The 25,792-nt window shown below is 45.0% G+C and overlaps 2 protein-coding genes across 2 annotated transcripts; one reads left to right on the top strand and one right to left on the bottom strand.

Moving 5' to 3' along the window:
- Positions 1-5,281: 5,281 nt before the first annotated feature.
- LOC147900046 (B-box zinc finger protein 24-like) lies at positions 5,282-5,718 on the top strand. The gene is made up of 2 exons (XM_087376568.1): positions 5,282-5,473; positions 5,593-5,718. Exons 1-2 carry the CDS (start codon positions 5,282-5,284, stop codon positions 5,716-5,718), a joined length of 318 nt encoding a protein of 105 aa, XP_087232694.1.
- A 15,633-nt stretch (positions 5,719-21,351) lies between these two features.
- On the bottom strand, positions 21,352-25,514 carry LOC147900045 (uncharacterized). Its single transcript, XM_087376908.1, has 2 exons — positions 24,923-25,514; positions 21,352-24,837 (listed from the first exon to the last, which is right to left on the bottom strand). The coding sequence occupies exon 2, from the start codon at positions 24,525-24,527 to the stop codon at positions 21,921-21,923; it is 2,607 nt and encodes an 868-aa protein (XP_087233034.1). The 5' UTR covers positions 24,528-24,837; positions 24,923-25,514; the 3' UTR covers positions 21,352-21,920.
- Between the last annotated feature and the right edge of the window lie 278 nt (positions 25,515-25,792).

Raw genomic sequence — 25,792 nt, 5'->3', positions numbered from 1 at the left:
CTGTCTGGTTTTCTACCATGGCTTTGAATTCTTGAAATCTGGAAAACACTTTAGATTTCTCTTTCAGAAAGTAGACCCAATAATATCTGCTTTAGTCGTCGATGAAAGTCAAGTAGTAAAGTGAACCATTGATGATGCGGGGGTCTGGGCATAACCCCATACATCTGTATGTATCAAATCAAGAATACCTTGTGCACGAGAGGTACTTCTAACAAAGTTGGTTCGCTTTTGTTTGTCGAAGCAGCATGCTTCGCAAACTTTTCCAAGAAACTATAGCCTCGAAATCCCAATTGCCATATTCTGATTCCTGAGATCTAACAAGTACTTGAAGTTGACATGACCATATCTCTTGTGCCATTTTGCAGATAGTGGCATCTGTTGCAGTTGAGCTGACATGGCATGCTTATCTGGTACTGTAGCTAGCATTCTATATAAGCGTCCTTCCTTGACACCTTTTGCTACTAGCTGACATCTTTTGGATTTGTCTCTGATAGTGCATTCAACCCCGTCGAAGATGACTTTGTAATTGTGTTCCGTCATTTGACCTACTGACAAAAGGTTCTTGCTGAGCTTCAGAACATAGAGCACATCTTTCACTAATCCTTTTGTACCAGTGAAATTGTTCATAGGGATAACACCTGTCCCTTGAACTGGATTCGATGTATTGTTTGCTGTGTAGATGACATTTTTCTGTCCTTTTAATGGCTTCTTTTTTGTGAACCATTCCTGATGATTTGTCATGTGAGATGATGCACCGTTGTCGATGTACCAAGGATCCTATTCCACTTGGTCGACTTGATAGCTGTAATCCTCTTTGGGATTGAAATCAATGTCTAGGTACACTGTCTAGGTACACTGTATCAGTCTGATGCATTTTCTCGCTTGTAAGAAACATATTCCCATGTTCATTTGCAAAATGACTGTGACTAGAATGTCCACCACGATGATTTCCTCTGCCTTGGGAATTCGCTCGATTACTGCTGGATTGACCGCCTTGGTCATATTGCTTCTTGTGGCAATCTCTTTCATAGTATCCAAACTTGTGACAGTAGTTGCACTGGATGTCTGACACATTGGTGGATGCATTCCCTCGTCCTTGAAATCTTCCTCGGTTGGAATGATTTTCTCTTTGCTAATTTTGATGTTGCTAAGGACGATGCTGATGCTGACTTTGATTTTGTTGCTGATGATGACCACTTTTCTGATATGATCTACCTCTACCTTTGCCTCTGCCTCTACTTCTGTTTGAAGCTGTGAATGCCTAATCATTAGAATGACCTTTACGTGCTTGAATGGCCTGAGTCCTGAGTTCTTCACCAAGTAGAACTGACTGAAGTTCTTCCAATGTCAAAATTTGCCGTTGGATGGCAATACTCTAGACTAGATTCTCGTATCCCTCTCCTAGTCCATTCAGAATGACTTGAACCATTTTTGCAGGGTTCATAGTCTCTCCTGCTGCTACAAGTTGATTGTTGTAGTCTTTTATGTGGAGTACATAATTATGACCGGTTGGATGTGTTCTTGGACTCGTAGAGAGCTACGAACATATCCCATGCTTCTTTTGATGTCTTGACTATGTTGAGCTATCCTAGCATGACATCTTGCACATTCTACTTGATCAGGTGATAGGCGTACTTGTCTTTCTGATCCCATTTAGCTTGAGCTCAAGCAATGGCAGAATTTGCTACTGGTGCAGAAACTATTTGTGTAGATGTAGATCCCGTTGTAGATCCCATTGCTAGTGTTGTGACAATAGATGGAGTAGAGCTACTAGTGGCTGGATTGTCTAATGGTCTAGGTGTAGACCCATCAACATACTCCCATTTTTCCTAAATTACAAGAATGGTCTCCATTCGGTATTTCCATGTACCATAATTGGAGTTGTCTAACTTAGCAGATGCCTCCAAATTGAGATTGCTAGTCGTAGACATGGTGCAAGAAATGTACTCAAAAGTGTCATGAAAATCTCTGTATGAATCAACTGCAAATACACTGACTATGCCAAGTGAAATCTCTGAACTGTCGGTGAAGATCGAACTGCAATATATAAAATCTGATCTGTATTACAAGGCTTGTGGCAATGATGCCGCGAACAGCCAAGAGGCTTTACAAGGCTGAAATGATGTGCACGATGCCATGAGATAGCCGAATAGGCTTTACAATGGTGGCATGTGTGTGTGAAATCAAATGCTATCTGCCCACTGAAACAATTTGCAATGCCTCTGTACTCTCTGAAGTCTGCTCACTGAACTGATGAATGTAAGGTTTCAGGTAATGTAATGATATGAAACTGTATGTGAGCGTATGGACTGACTCCGAGTAGGTGAGAGAGAGAGAGAGAGAGAGAGAGAGAGAGAGAGAGAGGGGGGGGGGGAGGGGAGGAGAGAGAGAGAGAGAGAGGGGGGGGAGGGGATGAGAGAGAGAGAGAAGGAAGAGAGAGAGAGGACTCCTGGGGGCCACGGCCCCCAGGATGAGAGGAGAGTTAGAGGAGTAATGGAGGGAGAGGAGTGACGGAGGGAGGGAGAGGTGTGAGAAGACGTGATGGAGAGGGAAACACTAGTAGAGAGAGAAAAGAGATGAGAAGACTTTAGGGAGAGGGGAAGGTAAGCGACTAGAGAGAGAGGAGAGATGAGAAGACTTGAGGGAGAGAGGAAGGTACACGACTAGAGGAAGAGAGATAGAGAGAAAGAGAGAGCTAGAGAGAGAGAGGAGAGAGAGAGAGTGTGAGAGAGATAGCAGGAGATTAAGAGAGAAAAGAAAGGAGGGAGAGAAAGTAGGAGAGAGAGAGAGAGAGAGAGAAAAGAGAGAGAGAGAGAGGAGAGAGAGAGAGAGAGAGAGATTAAGAGAGAGAAGAGGGGCGGAGGGAGAGAGAGAAAACTCTTGGCGGCCGTGGCAGCTAGAGGAGGGGGTTTTTTAGAAGGCATTACAATTCTTTTTAAATTAGTTTCTTATTTGAGATTTTGAGTTCTATTTTAATTAGTTTCTTATTTAAATTTGAGTTTGTAAATTTGAGAAATGAGAGAGAATAGGGAGGGAGAGAAAGAGAGAGGAGAGAGGGAAAGAGAGAAATTAAGAGAGAGAAGAGGGGCTCTTGGCGGCCGTGGTCGCCAAAGGGAGAGAGAGAATCAAAAATGAGAGAGAGAATGAGAAATGAGAGAGAGTAGGGAGGGAGAGAAAGACAGAGAGGAGAGAGGAAGAGAGAGAGAGAGAGAGGATTCAGAGAGAGAAGAGGGGCTCCTTAAATGAGAGAGAGAGTAGGGAGGGAAAGAAAGAGAGAGAGGAGAGAGGGAGAGAGAGAATTAAGAGAGAGAAGAGGGTCTCCTGGCGGCGTGGCTGCTAGAGGGAGGGAGAGAGTAGGGAGAGAGAGAGGAGAGAGAGAGAAAGAGAGAGGGAGAGAGAGGGAGAGAGAGAGAAAGAGAGAGAGGGAGAGAGGGAGAGAGAGAGAAGTTTAAGAGAATGATACATGGCAGAGAGGAGAGAGGGAAAGAGAGAAATTAAGAGAGAGAAGAGGGGCTCTTCACGGCCGTGGCCGCCAAAGGAGAGATAGAATGAGAAATGAGAGAGAAGAGTAGGGAGGGAGAGAAAGAGAGAGAGGGAGAGAGACAAGAGATTCAGAGAGAGAAGAGGGGCTCCTTAAATGAGAGAAGAGTAGGGAGGGAAAGAAAGAGAGAGCTGAGAGAGGGAGAGAGAGATTAAGAGAGAGAAGAGAGTCTCCTGGCGAAATGAGAGAGAAGAGTAGGGAGGAGAAAGAAAGAGAGAGCTGAGAGAGGGGAGAGATAGATGAGAGAGAGAAGAGAGTCTCCTGGCAGCCGTGGCTGCTAGAGGGAGGGAGAGGGAGAGAGAGAGAGAGAGAAGAGAGAGGAGGAGACTTAGGGGAAGAAAGAGAGAGAGGGAGAGAGAGGAGAGAGGGAGAGAGAAAGAGAGAGAGAGGGAGAGAGAGGGAATGAAACTTCTGGTAGCCATGGCTGCCAGAGGGAGGGAGAGAGTAGGGAGGGAGGGAGAGAGAGGAGAGAGAGAGAGAGAGAGAGAGAGAGAGGAGCGAGACTTAGGAGAGAGAGAGGGAGAGAGAGATAAAGAGAGAGGGAGAGAGAATGAAACTTCTAGCAGCCGTGGCCACCAAGAGAGGGAGGTAGAGAGAGAGAGAGAGAGAGAGAATGAGACTTCTCACGGCCCGTGGCTGCCAAGGGAGGGAGGGGAGGGAGGGAGGGAGAGAGAGAGAGAGAGAGAGAGAGCAAATAATTCCTTTTCTTTTGTTCTTTTTAAGTGCTAGGTCAGATGCGTCGATGTAGAGGCAAATGTGCGTGAAGGAAGTGGTTTTGCCGGCGAGGCTCAAATGTGAGTGTAACTTGCACCAAAATGTGCATGTGATGTGACAAGTGTGTAGAGCACGAAAAACAAGCGACTTTCCTTTTTGGAGCACCCTCAAATTCTCTTCCTGGATCAAGAGATACGACTTGATCTAGGTGGAGGGGCAAAAGGAGTGCAAATGTGCTCAATGATGATGTGTCACTTATGAGTCACATGCAATGATGATATGGCACTATGCCTAGCAAGAGGTGTGCCTGTGAAGCTTGTGCTGACATGGCAGGAGTGGTCACATGCAGTGACTGTGGAGCACAGTGTGTGCCTGGAGAGGTCAGTGCTTACTGGACAATTGAGGTGGCACTACTGAGGTGGCACAAATGATGATGTTAGCAAGGTGACATGGCAATGATGACGTGGTAGGTGACATGTCATTGGTGATGTGGTAGGTGATGTGTCACTGGTGATGTGGCAAATGATGTGTCACTGATGATGTGGCATTGATGACGTGTTAGTGATGACATGGCAAATGACGTGGCTACTGAGCTGGCAAGGGTGACGTGGTAGCCTCACGAGGCTATTGACATGTTAGATAAGGTTGATGTGGCACTTGCTGATGTGGTAGTGGATAAGTTGCCATGTGGCAGTGTGAGAACCAACCTTGGGTTGGAGATAAGGTTGGAGACAAGAAGGGTCACTATGGTGCCACATGTCATGAGGTGAGGCATCGAAATCTAATAAGATTTGTCTAAATCTATGAAGATTTTGTCAACTGGTCTTTGCAGCTGCTGGGCTAGCAGGCAAAGATGCAAGTCTAGTGCGACATCTGTGAAAGCACTATGGCGGTTGTCATGTGCTGTGCGAACGAGGCTACTCTCTGCCTTGCCTACGACCAACACGTTCACACTGCCAATAAGCTCACCAGCAAACGCTAGTGCCTCCACCTACTCAACAATCACCACTCCTCCAAACTCCCGCAATGCGATTACATTTGCCCAACACCCTCGCTTCTAGCCATCAAAGGTTCCTCGCTACTGGAGTTCGAATCGCTCTCAACACTGCTATTTGTCAGCAAGACCTCGTAAATGTCCTCCATGGGAAATCTGAGGAGCCTCTCTCGCAATTTCCTAGCACCGTGTCGGCTGTACAAGTGTCTGAAAGGTCAAAGAGCGTAATCTCACCAATGATCCCATTAGCTCTTCCTGGGGCAAGCGAGTTCAACGAGGCAAAGAAAAGGCCTTTAATGTCTATGATTGCTCCTCACAATGGATGTGTAGTTCTGTCAAACAGGGAACTACCGGCAAGGCATGGCAAGTTGAGGAGGTGATGAACATGTCGGATCTTGCATCAGGAGATTTTCTCGGGGACACTGTGTCATCAAAGGCCGAACTTTCAACTCTTGGAGACTACGACTAGATGGCTGATTCCGGTATATTTGATGATCACACGAGTGCAAAGTCCTTGGCCGAAGTTCCTCAGATTGCTCCGATCATGAGTGGTTGGTCCCAAGTGGGAAAGCTTAACATGGCCGTCAAAGCAAAGCTTAAGCAGGAGCTAAGTCGTTGGAGCCTCATAGTAGATTGGACTTCATAGATGAGCCGAGAGCCAAGTTTGTTATAGCATGCCAAGCCTAGTTGTTGGTCTTGGTCGTTTGTTGCGTGCAGGGCTATGATGGACCTCATTGAAGAGTTGCACGAGTAGATTTATTGATGAAGACTGGCCGAAACCTCTCTCTCTCAGTCATCAAGGATAAGAACCTATCTATCACATAAGGACTCTCTCATAGAATATATACAAACCCATTTAGGGTTAGGGCTAGGGGATCTAACCCTTTCTTTCATAGCACTCTATAAGGTTAGTGCTATGCACATATGATCACGTGATGGTGCTATGCACACATGATCACATGATGTTGAGTGTGAACTCTCAACACCTTCCCTCAAGATCAACATCATGAAGTAGGCCTTCCCTCAAGATCATGATTCTGGGGAATCGAAGAAGGACTGAGCATTACATTCCATCACACCCCTTTAATGGGAATGTCCTTCCTCTGCGTCAAACCAAGAGCTAATCAAAATTTCTCTCAAAGAACTCTTCAATGAACTAACACTCAAACTCTCTATCACAAAATAGTTCTCACAATATCACAAAAGGAATCAATGGACGAAAATCTTCTCTCACAAAAGAAAAGAACAAAGTATTATGAAGGAATCACTCGCTTTCTCTCAAGCAGGAAGAAGACAATCCCTATCTTTCTCACAAAACCTTTGAAGACCTCTCAATCAACGGAAGTCTCTCTCTCTCACATGGATGGAATTGTATGATGGAAATTCTCTCTATCACTCTATGGAAGTGAAAGGAACACTCAATCTCTCTCACAATGGTCTCGATGCCTTAGTAGAAGGCAAGGGAGCTCTGATACCATGACAAAATATGAAGAGGGGAGAGGAGAAGAGTGGAGATGAGGAGAGAGGGCACAACTAGAGAGCACACCACAAATGACTAACTGTACACTAGATTTAGTTGAAAAAATAGAATATATACAAACCCATTTAGGGTTAGGGTTAGGGGATCTAACCCTTTCCTTTATAGCACTCTATAAGGTTAGTGCTATGCACATATGATCATGTGATGGTGCTATGCACACATGATCACATGATGTTGAGCGTGAACTCTCAACAACCCCCTCCACCCCCACCTCCTTCCCCCCCCCTTCCCTCTTTCCCCCCATCTCCACTCCACCCCCCCCTTCCCTCTTTCCCCCCCATCACCTCCACCCCCCATTCCCTCTCCCCCCACCTCCACCACCCATTTCCCCCCTTTTCCAATCTTTCCTCCCTCCACCTCCACCACCCCCCTCTCCACCCCCACCCCCCCACCCCCTCCCCCCCACCCCCCCTCCACCTCCACCCCCCACATCCACCCCCCCTTCTCTCTGTCTCTCTTCTTCCCCCCCCCTCTCTCTCTCTTCTCTCTCCTCTCCCCCCCTCTCTCCCTCTCTCCCCCCCCCTCTCCTAGCTGACCCCTCCCTAAAACTACTCCTAAGGGGCTTTAGCCCCTACCTAATAACTAAGGGCCTAATAAGCCCTTGCTTATTGCAAGGCAAGGCCCGGCATGCAAGGCTCAGCCTGCGCGGCGGCACCACCCACCCGTGGCGATGGAGTTGCCAGCGATGATGCATCCACCAGTGGCGACCGCGTGCTCGCCTACGCAACGACACCACCCACCTAGTGCCCGCCATCCTGGCCAAGGGGCCTTAGCCTTAAGGCTTTAGGCCTTAAGGCCCTCCATAATTCATCCCCCCCCTCCTCTGAAAAAACCTAAGCCACTGCCCGTCGACGCCCCCCCCCTCAGGAAAAAAAATGAGGGTTAAACTAACCCTAAAAACTAGCTATAGTTAGGTTAGATTGAACTTAGGTCAGGTGAACTGACCACTCGTTAGGTTAGTTGTCCATAGGTTAGGTAAATTGACCATCGGGTTAAATTAATTTAACTGTGGATCAGTTAGTAAATTAACTTTAGTTAGTTGGACTAGCTACAGTTAGATTAACTATTAGAGTTAGATAAACTAGGTTAGGCTAAGGACCAGTTATAGTAACTGAGTCCAAACTAACTAGCAGTTAGTGCACAACCCTAGTTAGGTCAAAGGTCTAGGACCATTCACACTTGGTCCTGAAGACAAAAGGGTCCCTAAAATCCCCTAACTTTGAGGGTCCATATCTTGCCAGTTTGGGACCCGAATTGGATCCAGATTGAACCACAACTTCACACACGGAACATTGAGCTATGGGAACTTTTTCTAGCTAATCCCACACCATTTAGGCATCCATAAAACATGCTAATTTGCACCCCCATGTGGGTGCCTTTTTCGGACTAATTCGCTCATAAGATTTCGCCGAGACCTCCGATTGACAATCCGTCTACACCGGCACATTTTCTCACTCACGTGGAACAATCCTAGGCACATTTTTAACATGACGGTCCCTATGACACTGACGCATCTCTAACCCCCCTAACAATTTTGACTCCTTTTTTGGGAGCCCGTATCACGACCGTTTAACGACCAAATTGCACCCGAATTGAATCCAAAATTCACGCATGTAAAGATCTATTGTAAATAAAGTGGTTCAAAGTGTTTAACCATCAATTTTAAGCTCCGGTAGTCACCTCATGTAGGCACTCATTTTGACCCACTGCTTGCTTATTTTCTACCATTTTCGAGTCCACAAAGGTCAAAATCATGTGACTTCATAGTCATATGCACCCACCTAAAAGTCACAAATAGGACTTGTTTATGCACATCAAATCTGGATGAAGACTAGCCCCTGCATACTTTCATGAGCTTTCTTTGACCCTCACCGCTCTTCAAGAATTCAACCTCTCACCATCGACAAGCAGCATGGAGGAAATTACAATTGAAGAAGCAATAAGTAGCGATGATCAAAGTCCTTCAGAACACCTTAAAGAATGGCGCAACCACAATAACAACAATAATGGCATATGACACTTTGGTAAATTGGAAATGCCAAAATAAAATGGACGAGGGGACCCCGCTAGGTTCCTTCAACTCTTCGATGCAACATGTTGTGCTGGAGGTGACCAGTCAAATGAAACCAAAGCCACTTGCTTCTTGATGGCCCTAATCGATGAGGCTTCAGAATGGTACCTCGACCTTCTCGTAGAGGAGAGAGCCACATGAGCAATGCTATCTAACCAGTTCAGAAGAAGATTCGAAACAAAAAGTCTACAAGATGACCCTGCATTACAACTCAGCAATATAGATATGTGCAAGAAAGAAAAGATCAGAACATACCTAGGAAGAATGAAAAGATTAATAGCAAAATGTGATCCCTGCCTGGACGACAAGTACCTCATAGCATGGTTCATCTCTGGCCTGAAAAAATCCATTTGCAAGGATATGAAAAAAGTTAGCTATGCACATTTCAGCGATGCTCATGAAGCTGCAATTAACATTGAGGACGGCATGACTGATTCTGACAGCGACACTGATGGCTATAAATCAAGTCATCACGACAAGAAATCTTTAAAGAAGGGAAGCACTTCCCACAAAGATCGCACCACTGAAGATAGAGTGGAAGCCATGGTCCTAAGAGTAAAAGAAGAAATGATGCATGCCATCGAGCAAAAGTTGCATGTCTCTCAGCCACCACAACCCACGGAGAGAAAATATTTGGTGCCCACATTGTATGGCCAACCATATGGCCAATGAATGCCCGATCTTGAGGAACAGACTCAACCCACCAGAAGTGGCTCAGCCCCCATGCTTATGGTGCCCCATTTGCAATGCTACAAGGCATGATGTAAATACTTGCTTCTACAATATGAGGGTAGCATAACCTCGGCCCCAACAATACCAACAACTGTCGCAAATCCCAGTATACAGACAACTGGGACTGGTACCTAATGCACAAGTGCCACGTCTCAACCCACTCCAAGTGAGAACACAAGTGCCTCAACTAATGATGAATCCCAATCCTCCGCAATATCCACAGGCTCCCAATCTTGCTTCAGTAGTTCCAGTGCAACAACTCCAAATTGAAGAGCTGGAACCTCACTATGAGTGTGAAACAGAATACCCTATGTACTACATGGATGTTGCTGAAGGACTCATCCCGGTGTATGCAAATCAAGTAAGACGCACCACATATCGAACACCCATCAAGTATTTTGGTTGTGGAGAAAACCACTACATAGTAGAATGCCCACACAAGGGTAATCCCACTTCATTCCAACCTGTGTGTAGGGAATGCGGAGTTGGGCATGCTTGCATGGATTGCCCACTAAGAACAAAGCCTTAGCCCCACAGAAGTAAAACCTGAAGTACCCTTGGAGATGATAAGTGTGAAAAATCATAGTGTGGCAACACGAAGTGTGGCATCACAGCCGGTCTTGATCATAACAAGACAATAGAAAGAAGTGGCACGGCAAAAAATCCTTTCTGCTCAAAAGGCAAAGAGCCCTCTCGCAAAACAAGCCATGCCAATTCCATAACACAGTGATACCATGCCTAGCACGTCCAAGGAAAGTGCCACCCAAGGAGCTAAGGAAGCATACCCCAATGTTAAAACTGAAAAGACACGCTACCAAGCCTTGAAGCAATGGGTGCAACAAGAACAAGAAAAATTTGAGGCAGACAAGATGGTAGCAGCAAAGGTCAGAGCACCATCAGCACCTAGCATTGACATAGTGATTGATCCCAACAACTTCCAAGAGGTAATACAGCAACATGCAAAAGATCCCCAATTGGATGGCACTGCACTAACAAGCTTGATAAGCTACCCAATCACGATGCCAATTGGGACCTTACTAAGAAATTGCCCTACAATGTGGGAAAGCTTCAATGGATGGATCGAATCTTCTCAATAATTTCCCCCACCTGAAGAAGAGGAAAAGACAATTTCGGTAAAATTCGATGCTCAGGATGACATAAAAAATGTAACCATCTCGCTAGAGCATAAAGCCTTTGGTCAATACCTAGCAATAGTGGACAGTGGAGCCAAAGTAAACATTCTAGCAAGAGAGCTATATGAAGAATGGGGTCTACCTCCAATGCAGAAGGCCACATTTAACATCCGCCAGGTCCTAGCTGACCACACGAAAATGAAGCCATTGGGTATCGTTGACAATGTGTCAACAAAAAGTGCTAGAGTAAGATTCACACTCCAATCTACTATCTTGGATCTTCCCAAGGTCACCACAGCATACCAGATATTGTTGGGAAGACCATGGCTTCGGGAAGCGTCGATACTCCATGATTGGGGCAACGATAGGATCACTATCCAAAATAGAGAAACTGCTGTCGAGATAAATCTGGGAACATGGGAAATCAAACCCAATATTCCTAGAAATGTTGAAGACACTTCTTCCACTATAGCCACCAATCATGCATCCCCTGAACCTACCAATGGACAAAATCCCATAGAAGGGGATACACAAAGTGACATCAACAATTGGATACAGACGTTGGCTACAATAGATAATTGTAAAACAACACATCTAATGTTGCCAAATGTGGATGCCCAAATGATACAACTAGAAGCACCAATTTGGGACGATGAATCGAAAGTAGTGGAAATGCCAGTCTTCATGATAGGCATCGAATGGGACAATGACCCTGAAGAGTCCATAATAGAAGGCTACGGTGCCGACATAGAGTGGGATTTGGAAACAGAAGCTGATAATGCATCCTTGGAAGGCCAAGTATTTGACGATGAGTTAGCAATCCTATAGGCACTCATGGCCATTGAATTCCCCAAGATCGACCCTCCATCACAATCCAAAAGCAACCGGTCCAGGAAAAAGGAGGGTGTACAACGCCACAAGGCCAAGATAGAGCATTTCAATGAATTCGAAAGAATGCAGACAAGAGTGGTAGAATTGTACTTGGCTAAGCCCACAAAAGCACCTAAGTCCCCAAATTTTAAATGGGATCCTGAAGGGCTTGAAGGTCTTTGTATGGCCAAGGAACCACTCCTTAGGAGTGCAACTCCTATTGAAAATCCGTCACTGATCTCATAAAGCAAAAAGCTTAGAAAGTTCAAACCCAATGTGAGAATGAAGAGTGAAAAGGTGAATAGTAACAAAAAAGAAGAACAAGGGAACACAGGTGAATTGGACCAAACATATTCTAGTGGAGCTAGCAGCCAAGCAAGCACCTTAAAGTGCCATGAAGGCCTAAGGGAAGTTCTTGATTACTTCAAAAACTACACTAGAGGAGAAGCAGCAAGAGTAATGCCTAGGCCAGTTAGGGAATCAGAGCTCAAAGAAATAGAGAATATTGAGGATACCCTAATTTATGAAGGACCAGCCAAGACAAGGAAATTGAATCTTACCTTGAACGATGAAGAAGAAAAGCCTGTGTACATCGGTGAACGACTCACTCTAGAAGAAGAAAATGAATTAAAAGCATTGCTAATGGAATATCGAGATTGCATGGCTTGGTCCTACAAAGAAATGAAAGGGATTTTCCCTGAAGTTGCAGTACATACCATACCAATAAGGGAAGGATCCAAACCAAACGTATGTGGACCTTATAGGACAAATCCCAAGTATGGCACCCATGTCTATGAAGAACTAGATAAACTACTAGAGGCTAGTTTCATTTATGAGATACCGATTGGGTGTCACCTATTGTGATTGTTCCTAAGAAAAAAAAGAAGCTCAGAATATGTGTGAATCTCAAGAACATCAATGCAGAAACAATCAAAGATCATTATCCCCTACCATTAACTGAAACAATTTTAGAAAGGGTAGCAAGATTTGAAGTGTATAGCTTCTTGGATGGGTTCAGCGGGTACAACCAAGTACAAATTGCACCTCAAGATTAGGCAAAGACAGCATTTGCCACAGAACGGGGTATTTTTGCATACAGAGTCATGCCATTTGGCTTATGCAATGCCTCATCTACTTTTCAAAGGGTAATGTACACTGCCTTCAAGGAATTTCTCAACAAGTTCCTACAAGTCTTCCTCGACGACTTGTGCATACACTCAAGAAAAAAGGATCACTTGAAATGCCTTGAAGAAGCGCTTAAAAAATGCAAGGAGTATGGAATCTCTTTGAATCCTCTAAAATGCCAATTCTTGGTCACACACGGAGTAGTCTCTCGACATGGGATTGCAACTGACATGGACAAAATAAAGATCATCATGGAACCCCCCCCCCCCCCCCCCCCCGCTAAATGCCAAGGGAATTCAAGTCTTCATGGGACATGCTGGATACTATAGAAGATTCATACTGAGGTATGCCATGATTGCAAGGCCCCTATACAAGCTCCTAGTCAAATTCATGTGGACATACGAATTCGAACAAGCATTTGAAACCCTCAAGTGGAGATTGATCACAGCCCCTATTCTAATGGCACCAAATTGGGACATAGACTTTCATGTACATACTGATGGTTCCAATTATGCAGTAGGGAGTGTGTTATATAAACCTAGCAAACACAACAAAGACTACCCAGTATACTTTGCAAGCAGATAGGTAAATGATGCGAAGGTGAATTACACCACAACAGAAAGAGAAGCCCTGGCAATGATCTATAGCGTGAAGAAATTTTGACACTATCTATTGTGGCTACTGACTTTATCTTCTACACAGATCATCAAGCCTTATTATATCTTGTGAATTGGCCATGTACCACAGGCCGAATCACTCGATGGCTTCTACTGCTACAAGAATTCAATTTTAAAATCATGGTGAGAAAGGGAGCTCAACATTTCATTGCCGATCACATGTCACGATTGAGGACAAGAGAAGAGCCAGAAGGAATAGAAGATGACCTACCAGATGCCGCATTATTTCAAATAGACGTTGTGCCTAATTGGTGTGCAGAATCATTGGGTATTTAATGGCAGGAAGACCACCTCCTGAAATGAAAGCAGTGGATGCTAGGAAACTAATTCCAAAAGATGCACCCTATCAACTCATTGTAGGACAATTATACAAGATGGGCAAGGACTAGGTTTTAAGGAGATGTCTGATGCCACATGAGATCATGCCAATTCTTAGTGAAGCACATGAAGGCATTGTAAGTGGACATTTCCAAGGGGAAGCAATAGCAAGAAAAGTCCTTCTCATAGGATACTAGTGGCCAACACTTTGGTCAGATGCCTATGAATATGTCAAAAGCTGTGATGTATGCCAACGAACTTCTAAACCACAACACAAAGACTTCAATCCCCTAACAACAGTCGTTGCACAAAAACCCTTTGAGAAATGGGGGATTGATTTTGTGGGTCCCATCCATCCAGCAGCAAAAGGAACACACGCATGCTACATCATTGTGGCCATAGATTACTAAGTGGGCTGAAGCTAAAGCTGTCAGAAAGGCAGATGCCAAAAGCATAGCAAGGTTCTTGTACGAGAATGTGATCACCCGATTTGGATGTCCCATTGAAATTGTGTCAGATAGAGGCACACATTTTGTCAATGAGGTCATCCAAGAACTCTTGTCTGGCTTTATGGTGATCCATAGAAAGAGCACACCTTACTACCCCCAAGGGAATGGACAAGCCGAATCCACTAACAAAATTCCATGTATTGTCCTCACCAAGGTAGTAGAACCAAAGCGTTCTGATTGGGCAGAGAAACTAAATGCAGCCTTATGGGCATATAGAACCACACTCAAGGTCAGTACAGGAAATACACCTTTTCAATTGGTGTACGGCCTTGAAGTTGTGGTCCCACTGGAATTTGTAATACCTAGTCTACGCATAGCAGTACAAGAATGCATGGGAGATCATGAATCGATGAAAGAAAGAGACTACCAATTGGAGAAGCATACAGAGTCCAGATTAGTTGCCTACCATGCCATGACAACGAAAAAATAAAGAAGGAAGGCATGGTTTGATAGAAACCCCAAAAACAAAGACATCAAGGGAGGTGAGCTGGTTCTGCTATACAATACCAAAGTCCATAGGGGCAAGCTCAAATTTCTAGGTCAAGGACCCTATAGAGTCAAAAAAATGAATCCCATCAGAGTTGTGCTACTAGAAACACTGGATGGAGTCCATTTCACAACAACAATAAATGGGAGCCGACTGAAGCGCTACTACATCAACATGCAAGCCATCCCCGACAATAATGAAGATTTGGGGGTCCCAAGTCTTCCATAATTAGGACTAGATTGTTTCACGAGCACTCACTACTAGCATATGTACGCCTTCGCACATATATGTAGTTTCAATCGATTTCAACCTAGGGCTCAGAGGTGATGACTGAATCCTAGCTACCCTATGATTTCCTTAGCAAATTAAGCATGTAGGAGGAATGCCTACCTCACTAGTCATGCATAGCACACCCACACGTTTCGAGCACCACGAATAAATTGCACAAATAAAAGCCCCAAGAGATACTTGTTTTAAATCCACACACATAGCACCCTCATCACAAAAAGAGTAAAATGCATTAGCCACTCACAAAAGAAACATGCACTCTTGGCACATGGCACTATATTGGCACTGTCAAACTGGGACTTGATTCATGTGTGCAATGCCAATGTGAAGACAGTCCAATAAGATGGGAAAAAGGTCTACAACGCCATCGGCAAAGCGACACCATGCTAAACGGCCTAAGCCTCAACCTCAATAGCCCTCCTCAAATCACCAACCTGAAGAAGGACATGGTGCAGAATCACATACCCAGAGGTCAGCACCAAAATGACCATGGCTAGTGGTTCTGGACAGTGATACTAATGAGCAAATAAATGCAACATGCCACGAAGAAATGCCACAGAACCAAGGGATACTAGAGGCAGGAGAAATTGAGCTAGAGCAATTGGCTATGCAGGATGCAGGTGCAGAACACCTTGAGGACCAAACCAACAAAGATCTAGCAATAGATGGAACAATACAGCTTGTATGTCCACGAGTCTCAACGTTTGCCATGTCACCCAATGCTTACAACTTCTTGCAGTTAAAGGGACTAGGTAGTCTTTTTGAGAAGCTAAAATCCTTCTCACCAACACCTGCTATGACAGAACACATTTGTCAATTCATAACATCATATAAAAGCAGAGAGTTGGAGAAAGATAAGTATGGAACAGTAAGATATAAAGAAAAGACCTTACAGATCTACCTCAGTAGATCCACTATGCAGGAGGCTTTCTCATTTCCAGATGCACAAGAAGAATATCCAAAGAAACATTTGGATGCAAGATTCTCTGAAATTCAGGATTTATTCCCACCTAACACAAAGTCACAAAGCGGGGGAATACGCCATGATATGATTCTGGACCCCATATGCAAAGAGGCAGCTAAGTTTTTGGCTGACATTTTCAATCATTCAATAGTGAGAAAAAACTATATGTCAGTAAAAACTCTTACACTCCTTGGTAGAGCAAAATTACAAGATTGGGCTGAACACATATCCTTGCTGCTAACGAATTATGTATCCACTACCCATAATGGCAAAAGCTACATTGCCCATCTATTGGCCATAATAATTGGGTTTGCAATAGAGCAAGAGGATGACTCTACACCCCTCTCAACACAAGATATAGAGGACTTTGAAGCATTGATATTATCGCCAGAATGGTAATTCGACCCTCCACCTACTCTCAATGAGGATAGCATGGAAGGGCAACAATCCGAACAAACTCCAGAGAATGACAATGTGGAACTCTGCCAAAGAATACTGCAACTCAGTTCAGCCTTGCTCTTGCAACAAAAGGACTTGAGCATGGAAATCCAAGAGGATACCATTCCACATAATGACTTTGCAAGAGAGCCAAATAGCATACCTCTCCAATAATCACAAGTCACCAATGTTGAGGACTCCATGACTCTATAGTCTCACAACCCCCAAATGTCTGTAGTGGCACCATACAACAGAATGTTGTTCAAGACATATATCAAAATTCCACATGGGCACATGGGAATCAACTATATGTCCAATACAAGCAAGGCCATAGCACATTCCAAATCATACAACATCATAGCCAACAGTTACAACAATGGTCTCAATTATTTGCTACCATTGTGTCAGATGAGTAGGAAAGAGAAATGGAAAGACAGATGCTCCCATCACTCCAATCCAAGTTGCAAAGTGCCGAGACTGAAATTATGAAGCTCAAAGAAAGCATGGCAGAACAAATGCAGCAACAACTCCTTGCACACAATGCTCTAGCAGAAACTACAAGCCATAGTTTCTCTCCAAGATAAACACCTACAGCTATCTGAGGCCTTGAACCAAAAGAAAGGTCGAGTTATCCCTCTCCCATATGCAAGCCACTTGTGATGATATCAAGAAGGAATTGGTGCAATTAAATGAAAGATTACTACTTAAAGAGGATCAGCTCCATGCCACATTAGACACAAACAATGAGTTGCAAAACAGCCTCAAAGAGGGTGAACGTCAAATTCAAGCACTAGAGAAGGAAGGCATGGCATCAAGGGAGATACTTGTGCACACCAAAGCAAAACTTGACACTCAAGAACAAGAGATACTCCAACTTTGCGTGCTTAATGATCAATTTCCAGGGCATCCAAAAGCAGCTCAACAATTCAATAGTCTAAAGTTTGCATACTCCACATTGGGTAAGTATAAAGATAAGTGCATGGAGTGGTGAAATCAAAAAGCTATAATTTCCAAGTTGGAAATTCAACTACTGGGTCAAGCCGATGATGATGCAGAGGGGTCAGCACAAGATCTTTTGATACAAGGCATCACTACATTATACCAAGAGCTTGTTGCAGTCCTCCAGCAAGAGGATCACCTTGCAAGGGAGACACAAAAACGTCCAATGTTGCCTAGAAATGGAGAAGGAAGCTTGCAAAGCATACCTGTTTGTTACTGTTCAAAAACGTGATCAGAGAGTGGAGGCAGCAAGTGGGAGGCCTACATCAAACTTTGGGCCTTTGAATAGCAAAATAGAAAAGTCAGACCATTTCCAATATTATATTGCCCTCCGCTATCCAATATTTTCCTTAGTTTTGTTCACGTTATCCTTCCATGTCACCAACCCAAGGGCTCTATTACAAGGCCCCTTTTTTAGTCCAAAAATTTTGTTATGAAACACACAAAAAACCAACCCCCAATCATCATCCCCAAGATATCTGTGGGTCAACTTCCAAAGGATAGCAAATGTGCTCCTCATCTATATAGTTCCAATGTGACTGTATCTCTCAATGATAGATGGCCTCTAGTTGGAAGGTCTATGAAAGTGAGATCAACAAACCATGTACTTAAAGGACTTTGGTTCTATAGCAATTTTTCTAACGAATTTTTTGACCTACAACATTTGAATAGTTACAATGTAAGCACGATTGTTGACGATTTTTTCTTTCACCCCTCAGTTGACTGGTGATATCTTGGTGCTTGTTGAGCGTGTGGTTCTCGAGTGCTTGCAAGGATGCTTGCCTTGTGAATATGTCCTCACTTGACTCCATGAATTTCTTGGCACTCGGCGTCCTAAGGGTGCAAGGTTGTGGGAAAACAAGCATCGTCTAGTTCATTAGAAGCATGGACAAAACTGGATAGAGACAGGGGAGCATGCGAGTAAATAGATAGTACGAGGAGAGGAGTATGGAATGAGACCAACTTGTGGCCACACAACTGCAAAGTTGTGCTCAAGGTGTTGGTGCAACACTCACTCTCACTCACCTCGACTCAAGCCACTAGCCTATCTCTTTAAGCAATGTTGGTTCAATAATCTGACTCTATGTTCCTAAGCACTCAGACTCAAACTACTCAAACCTATTCTCTCTTGGGTTCTTTGCTTAAATAATCCCAAGTTATGATCCATGCTTAACCGCCTTCCAACATTCCCTCGTAATCTGCTACTAACCAGTGCCTATGATTCGCTTGCCTGCGTGGTGACCACCTGCCCAACCTTCTACTTGATGACTCGCCACTTGGTCGCTCAAGTGGCAGTGCCTACTTACTCGATTACTTAGGTTGGGTACTACCACTAACTTGGGATTGACATTCCTCAGTTCAAATTGGACTGAGCTCTTACAGTCACATAGAAAGACAAGCGCTACCGGGCAGAAGTGGGGCTTCAATACTAGGCAACTAGAAGAGTGTTTGCACTAGCATGGCACTCCTATAGAAGTCCTCTTGTTCTTGGGGGCTAGCCGCACCAAAGAGAGAGGGTGCTTGGGGTGGATGAACCATGGAAGAGCCAAGAATATATGTTGGATCTTGCCAAAAAAAAGGAGCAATAGGGTTCGGATCACCAGAGGTAGCTTGTGGGGACTAGGAATAGAGGGCATTGATACCCACAGGCACTTCATCCGGGTGGAGATATCCACATGCACTTCATCCACCTGTAGGGGAAAGGGATAGAGAGCATTGATACCCGCAAGCACCTCATCTGGGTGAAGATGCCAGGTTTCTTTCCACTGCTCAATTACATGAACCACGTCGAGGTCCACAATTGTGGGGTGTGCAAACTTGTACTTAACCTTTTGTGGGCAGCTTGTGGCTTGGACCACGATGAAAATTCGAGAAAATTATGCCACATAACGTGGCTTGGGCCATGGCAATTGTGAGGAGTTCCTCTACCCCAATCAGAGCAGCTACGCATAGTAGCTCGATTGTGGGCTTGGGAATTGCATCCACCTTATGCATGATAGCCTGCCGCTTGGTCTTGTAGTTTTGCTTGTCGTCACTTGGTCTTGTCCTTCACTAGAAGATCAAACTCATGGTTGGCACAGTCATAGAGACACACTTTAGCAAGCAAGTAATCAAATGGTATGACACTAGGCTAGGGGCTAGTACATCTAGGGGCGAGGGGTTGCATCTCCAAGTACCAGGTCTAGCGTGCAGTATAACATTTGTAAAATTTCCCTTCCTAGAATCTCTTAAGATATCAGTAGGCATATGAAGAGTAGGGAAAAACTTCCTAGGCAAAGAGTAATGGCTCAGCTTCCAAAATATCAGGATAGAAAGAGGTCTGCTTGGCCACAACGGCCCAAAATCCCAAAGAGAACTCTTGGACCCGTCAGCGAAAAGTGGAGCCATTCGCTACTATAACATTTGTAAAATTTCCCTTCCTAGAATCTCTCAAGATATCAGTAGGCATATGAAGAGTAGGGAAAAACTTCCTAGGCAAAGAGTAATGGCTCAGCTTCCAAAATATTAGGATAGAAAGAGGTCTGCTTGGCCACAACGGCCCAAAATCCCAAAGAGGACTCTTGGACCCGTCAGCGAAAAGTGGAGCCATTCGCTACTATCTGCTTCTACCCATATGCTTGGTCCCTGTCATTGCCGATGTTGTCTTCGAGCTAGCTTTTTTTGCAAACCCTGGTCGAGGTGCAAGACTTGGACATTGTAATCTTTGACAAGAACCGTGGACCACACCTAAGCCAATATAGGGACTTCTTGGTCGTTAGCGTCCTGTCTACATGCATGCTTGCTTGGGTGCTCATCGGGCACTGGCAGCCTCATCATCAACTTTGAATTTAATGAAACGTGCTAACCTGCTCCTATAGGGAGTCACACTTGCCATGGCAATTCTCTCTCTCACCAGTAAGGGGTTGTGCAAGCATTTCGCCCTATGCAGCTTCAAGCTCACGGATCTACTTGTATTGTGACTTGATACGCTTATGCACATTCTCGAGCTCAGTCTCAAAGGCTGCCAGGGCAGCTTGGGTCTCCTATTGTTGAAGGGTGAGGGCAATGTGGTTTGCATATACTTACTCTTGAGTCTCTATCAAGGCAGCAAATGCGATGCGGAGCATGTCAAGCTCTATTGTTAACTTGATCTCCCTTCCCTGACTTGTGCTCTCTGGGGCTGAGTAGTGCAGTCACGTGATGTTCATGCTCCTGGGCCTTCCAGCAATTATGACAAAGCCCTTGTGGGGGCTCAAAATTGAACTATATGGTGGAGGGTACGGATTGGCAAAAGCATCCTCTTAAGTGTCTAAGAGTTTTTCGCATACTTGGTCTGCTCTCACATTAGTCGCATTGAAAAAGAAGAGACTATCTACCCCATCACGCAGAGTAACATCCTAGTGTGGAGCCTTTGCCTTGGAAGTCTTGCTTGGATGGGAGCGTCTGAGAATGAGCAGTTTAGCTACCCTTAGATGCCTTAGAGTTGTTGGCTTCCTGGCCTTGTGCTTGCTCAAAAGTACATAAACTGCAAAACATTTGATGCCAATCCCTCCACATGAGGATCACACAATACTGCAACTTGGATCATTTCCACCATCTGACTTCACATTATTCAGCATTTGTACATCCAGAAAGATATACGATAAAGAGGGACACAAATTGCAATACAACGAGGCTGAGAGACAACATTTCCTCCACAAACTGGAATCATGCTATTGTGCCAAAGATCAATCCCACCTGTCTGGTGTTTGAGCAAAACAGTCACCTTCACTGTTTGTTTGAATCAAGGAAATGACCTAACTGGCTCAAGGCATGAAGAGTTTGACTTTCCAGTAGGTCACTGAAAGGAGATTCCTGGGCCCTTCCGCTAATGCACAAGGTGCACATTTTGCCTCCCAAGAGAAGATTCCTTTGCTTTTCAAGTAAAAACCGAACATCTGATTGTAGCTTTTTACTGGTAGATTGATTTGATTTCCTCTTTCTCCCCCCAGAAAAGCTAGGCCTTCCCAGAAAGCTGTCCTTAAAATGATCAGTACCCACAATAGCTTCATGCACTAAAGGCAGTCATAGAATACAAAAAGACAAATATTTCAGTCAGTCTGTGAGATGATAAAGTACATGTCCAGACTGAAGCACAGCTTAGAATGCCCAAACTGCCGTGCAATTTAGTAATGAGATCTGATAAACAAAATCAACTAGACAATCTCCTCAGAAAAACGTTCATTTGAACCTTTCCATCGATTCAGAAATCAATATTTTTTTACAATGGCTCATGTCCATATGCAGAATACTTACAATTACCACTATTAATGGACTGTACATAGCATGCAGGGCAGGATGTCACAGGCCAGCGGTGACTGTGAAATCCGACCAAAAATATTTAGGCAGCAATTTTTATTTGACTTTCAAGATCTGAAAGATGAATCCTGATTTGCAAAGATTATGTTTCCCTGACCATATAACTAGCTACAAGAGATCCCTTACATCAATTTCCCATGTAGACCCTGTACAAGATGACACTTCCTAATTAAAACAACTTCCTATTGAAGGTCTCTCTGTCCACTATCCTCTCTAGCGAGAAGTGCCATGAGGCCACCTCCATGAACCCTTTCCTCCGAAACAGCAATGGAAAACATGGAGATAGCATCTGATGTAGAACTGGGACAGGCATGAGGCAGGTGTTGTGTCTTATCACCTAATGGTAACTCACCTTTCTGTTTATTGGGTGGACGCAGCAATTCAGTAGGGAAGACAGAAGAAATAGTCTTTGGCGGTCGGAATGTGTTACTTGCCCTCCCAGGTGGATGCTGACCAACAGCAAAAGAGGAGGATTTTAAAGCAGTGCTGTCAGTCCCAGAGGCAATCTTGTGAGGGAAGAAGATACCACCATCATTCATATCAAAAGGCATGCCATATAAACCTGCATCTAGGTTGGCTTTCATTCCAGTCATATGAGAAACAACTTCCATCTCATGATGACCTCTTCCCCATGACCCTTCACAACTAGCCCTTGCACACTGAAGTAACTGTCTCCCTGCAGTACAGGAAGGTTGCTCATCATGATCATTCTCAGAAGAAAACTGGGAAGTTTGCTCGCTTACATCAGATACTGGGTGAAACTTCTGATTATTGTGGACCGGCATAGCTATTGGCTGACGGAAATGGTTAGGTCGTGTTTGGGAAAATGAAGAACATGTGCCATCCCATGATACACTGACCTGTTGCACAAAGGCAGTATGTGCAGCACAAAGGCCTGTTTTTCCTCTTGCAAACTTGTCACAGGATCCGTTCAGATGATCACTGGCTTCGTCAATCAGAATATCTCCACTATATAGAGATCCTATATGGGACCAGGAGCATCTCTTTCCTCCCCCATGTGCCTTGCAAAAATTTGTACTCCCTTGTGCACTTTTACTGCAATTCTCAAATTCACAACGCTTACCACCCCCATGCCTTACACAGTAATCAGTTCTTCCTCTTGCACTCTTTGTACAACCCTGTACAGCGCATCGCTTGCCGCCCCCATGAGCTACACAGAATAGAGTACCCCCATGAACACTCTTCGTACAGGTACCACCTTCAAACATGCATCTTTTGCCTCCACCATGGCCCTTACAGTAAGGTGTACTTCCTTCTGCACCTTTTGTGCACCCCCCCTCAAACATGCATCTCCTGCCCCCACCATGAGCTTTACAAAACATGGTGCTCCCTTGAGCACCTTTTTCACAACCAGGATACTGACAACGCCGACCTCCACCATGAGATATGCAAAGACCTGGGAAACCCTCAGCACTCTTCGTGCAGCCTTCTTTTTGACACCTCTTCCCACCCCCATGGCGAATACACAAACCAGACTTGCCTCTTGCTGCCTTATTACAGCCCTCATGAGTGCATCTGCGACCCCCACCATGAGCGATGCAGTAGTCAGTCTTCCCCTCAGCACTTTTAATGCATCCTAAAGTTTGACACCTTCGACCCCCTCCATGAGCTTTGCAATACATTGTGCGACCTTCGGCTCCCTTGCTGCAATTTGGTCTCTGACAGCGCCTTCCACCACCATGGGCAATGCACAGGCCAGAGGCACCCCTTGCACCCTTGCTACAGCCCTTGAACTTGCATGTCTTTGAGGCCCGCTGAGAGACACCTGCCACTGCTCCAAGGCTAGAAGCACCAGGAGTCATCTTTGGGGTGTGTCCACAACCAGCAGTAAACCCCTGCCAAGTAGAGGTAGTAACAGTTGATGTTTGCTTAATTTCCAAAAGATCTTGTTGTGCCTTATCATCTGGGGTCAAAGTACAAGATCGATTCGCCATGGCATGACCACACTGCAATGGAGAAGTAAGGTATCCTTGAGATTTCATCCATCTAGCAGAAGTGGATCCTTCATCTATCAAAGATTGTTCACCGTTAGTCCCATCTATCCTGTTGTCCCCTGTATCCACACCACTAACTGTAGAAGGCATACCTGACAAGCTACTTGAGTCAGCTGTTAAAGAGTTTCCCACTAAGCCTAGCTGTAGATCCATTCCGCAAATGTTTTCTCCCGAATGAGAGAGAAACATACCAGATGCCGTCATTGTGCCATCCCCATTCTCCACGTCCAAAGGCACAAATTGGACGCCCTCCAGTCGGATAAGTGATTTTCTATGGGTTCCAGCTTCTGAACTGTCATGTGCATGGCCTTCCGTTTCAGAATCCAGAGAAGCGCGAGTTACCATGGTCACACTCGAAATCATTCCTTTTGAAGATGTTAGGCGATCGTAATTCATTTCGCCCTCAATAGACCAGTTGAGAGCTAAGCGTAAATCTACAGGTACATAATCTTCAACGCATGACATCCTGGCAGAATTTCCAGTTTCTGAACAGTCTCCACCATTCGAGGAGCCAGGTGTGCAACTCAAGCCTAAGACCAATCTCAAATCATCCTCATGAATGACGTCTCCACAACGTCTATAAAGTTCACCCTTGGGAAATCCACTTTCCCTATGATTCTGTAAGGATATATCAGGGGGACATGTCCAACCCCATGGCTGTGATTTGACAGTCGGCATGATGCCTCTTGTTGAGTTGTCATCAACTTCACCCTTTGACGGAAGAAACAATTGAGAGCTGTGAGAAAAAGTCCTGTTTTGATCATTAGACTCCATATCGAATTGGGAAGTATGACCTCAGAGCTTCCAACTTCTTCAAGGATTTGCAAGTCAAAAGAAAACTAGCCCTTCATTGATTTGAATAACAGTGCCGTCATTAGCCATATCTCACCACATTTCGGGGATAAAACCCCTTAACCAATCCAGCTACGAACCAAGTCTTGAGATTCAGTGTTCTGAAACACGCCTCTAATGCCTCCATACTAACGGCCAGGATTGGCCTAACCCAGCACCGACCAGGCTGGACGCTAACAAGGCAGTTCGCATGTAGCCTTGTGCCTTTGGTACGAGCAAATCGCAACAAACCCTGTCAGAAACCATGCGCGTCAATTGTAAGCGACCATAAAATCGAACAATACAGCACGTATCGAGGCAGGAAACGTTTAGGATACCTGTGCAAGAGAGGCCCGACATGAATTTCTTTGAGACTTGCTAAGCAAAGCGGATTACAGAAGCCACACAAGGCACAGAGCTCCGCCAAAAAGAAAGCTATGTGTTCGTTGGCTATGCACGGAGATGCAGCAAAGACCCTGAAAATCATAATGGATGACAGGAAAGACCACCGGATATGCCCAAGGGCGAAAAGCCGAAAAGGCGGATCAGATTCCTGTAGCGTTAAAGAGCTGCAGCACTAGCAAAGCTGAGGGCAACATGGAGGTGGAGTGGCATGCGAATTCTCCATGCTTTTGGAATCAATGAAAGGTATGGGGAGCGATGCCAAAGAGATCACGAACATGATACGAAGTGTAACCTGCAACAAGGCACAGGGAAGACGAAACCCAACACGAATCTGAATGCGATTCAGCTAAATCTCTGCTCCTGCTCCTCCTCCCACCTCTCCGATACAGTTAAATTTCTGCTCCTGCTCCTCCTTCTCCCCTCTCTCCGATACAGCTAAATTGGATACAGCTAAATCTCTCTCTCTCTCTCTCTCTCTCTCTCTCTCTCTCTCTCTCTCAGAGTGGCACCATTAGCCCAATTTCCGCGCGCGCATTCTCTACTCGTCGCGGTAAAAGCTCAAGTCCGACCCGCAATGCCGCGAAAAATCGCAATTTGATGCCGTCGGGCGTCGCTGCCCGCCCGGGCCCGCCCCGCACCCCCGTCTTCCCCGCCCCAACACGCGCCCTGCCTATCTCTCTGTCGCTCTCTCTGTCGCTCTGTCTTCTCTCTCTGACGCAAGTCTATGAGGAAATCGGCTGACGCTGCAGCGGAGACAGAGAAAGGGACCGCCTTAACCGTGCTTGTTGTGGGGCATGCAACCC

The sequence above is a fragment of the Dipteris shenzhenensis genome, chromosome 7 (assembly GCF_047967505.1).
Source record: "Dipteris shenzhenensis isolate YYH24624 ecotype China chromosome 7, Dip_SZ_1.0, whole genome shotgun sequence".
NCBI lineage: Eukaryota > Viridiplantae > Streptophyta > Polypodiopsida > Gleicheniales > Dipteridaceae > Dipteris > Dipteris shenzhenensis.
Note: the sequence above shows the minus strand (reverse complement) of the source record. Positions and strands in the feature narration are given on the sequence as shown.

Excerpts from the sequence above, each read along its gene's own strand:
- LOC147900046 (XM_087376568.1), top strand. The coding sequence starts at position 5,282 with ATGCGATTACATTTGCCCAACACCCTCGCTTCTAGCCATCAAAGGTTC. Across the intron at positions 5,474-5,592 it reads TGTCTGAAAGGTCAAAGAGC|GGAACTACCGGCAAGGCATG; the intron begins GTAATCTCACCA and ends TCTGTCAAACAG.
- LOC147900045 (XM_087376908.1), bottom strand. The coding sequence starts at position 24,527 with ATGGAGTCTAATGATCAAAACAGGACTTTTTCTCACAGCTCTCAATTG.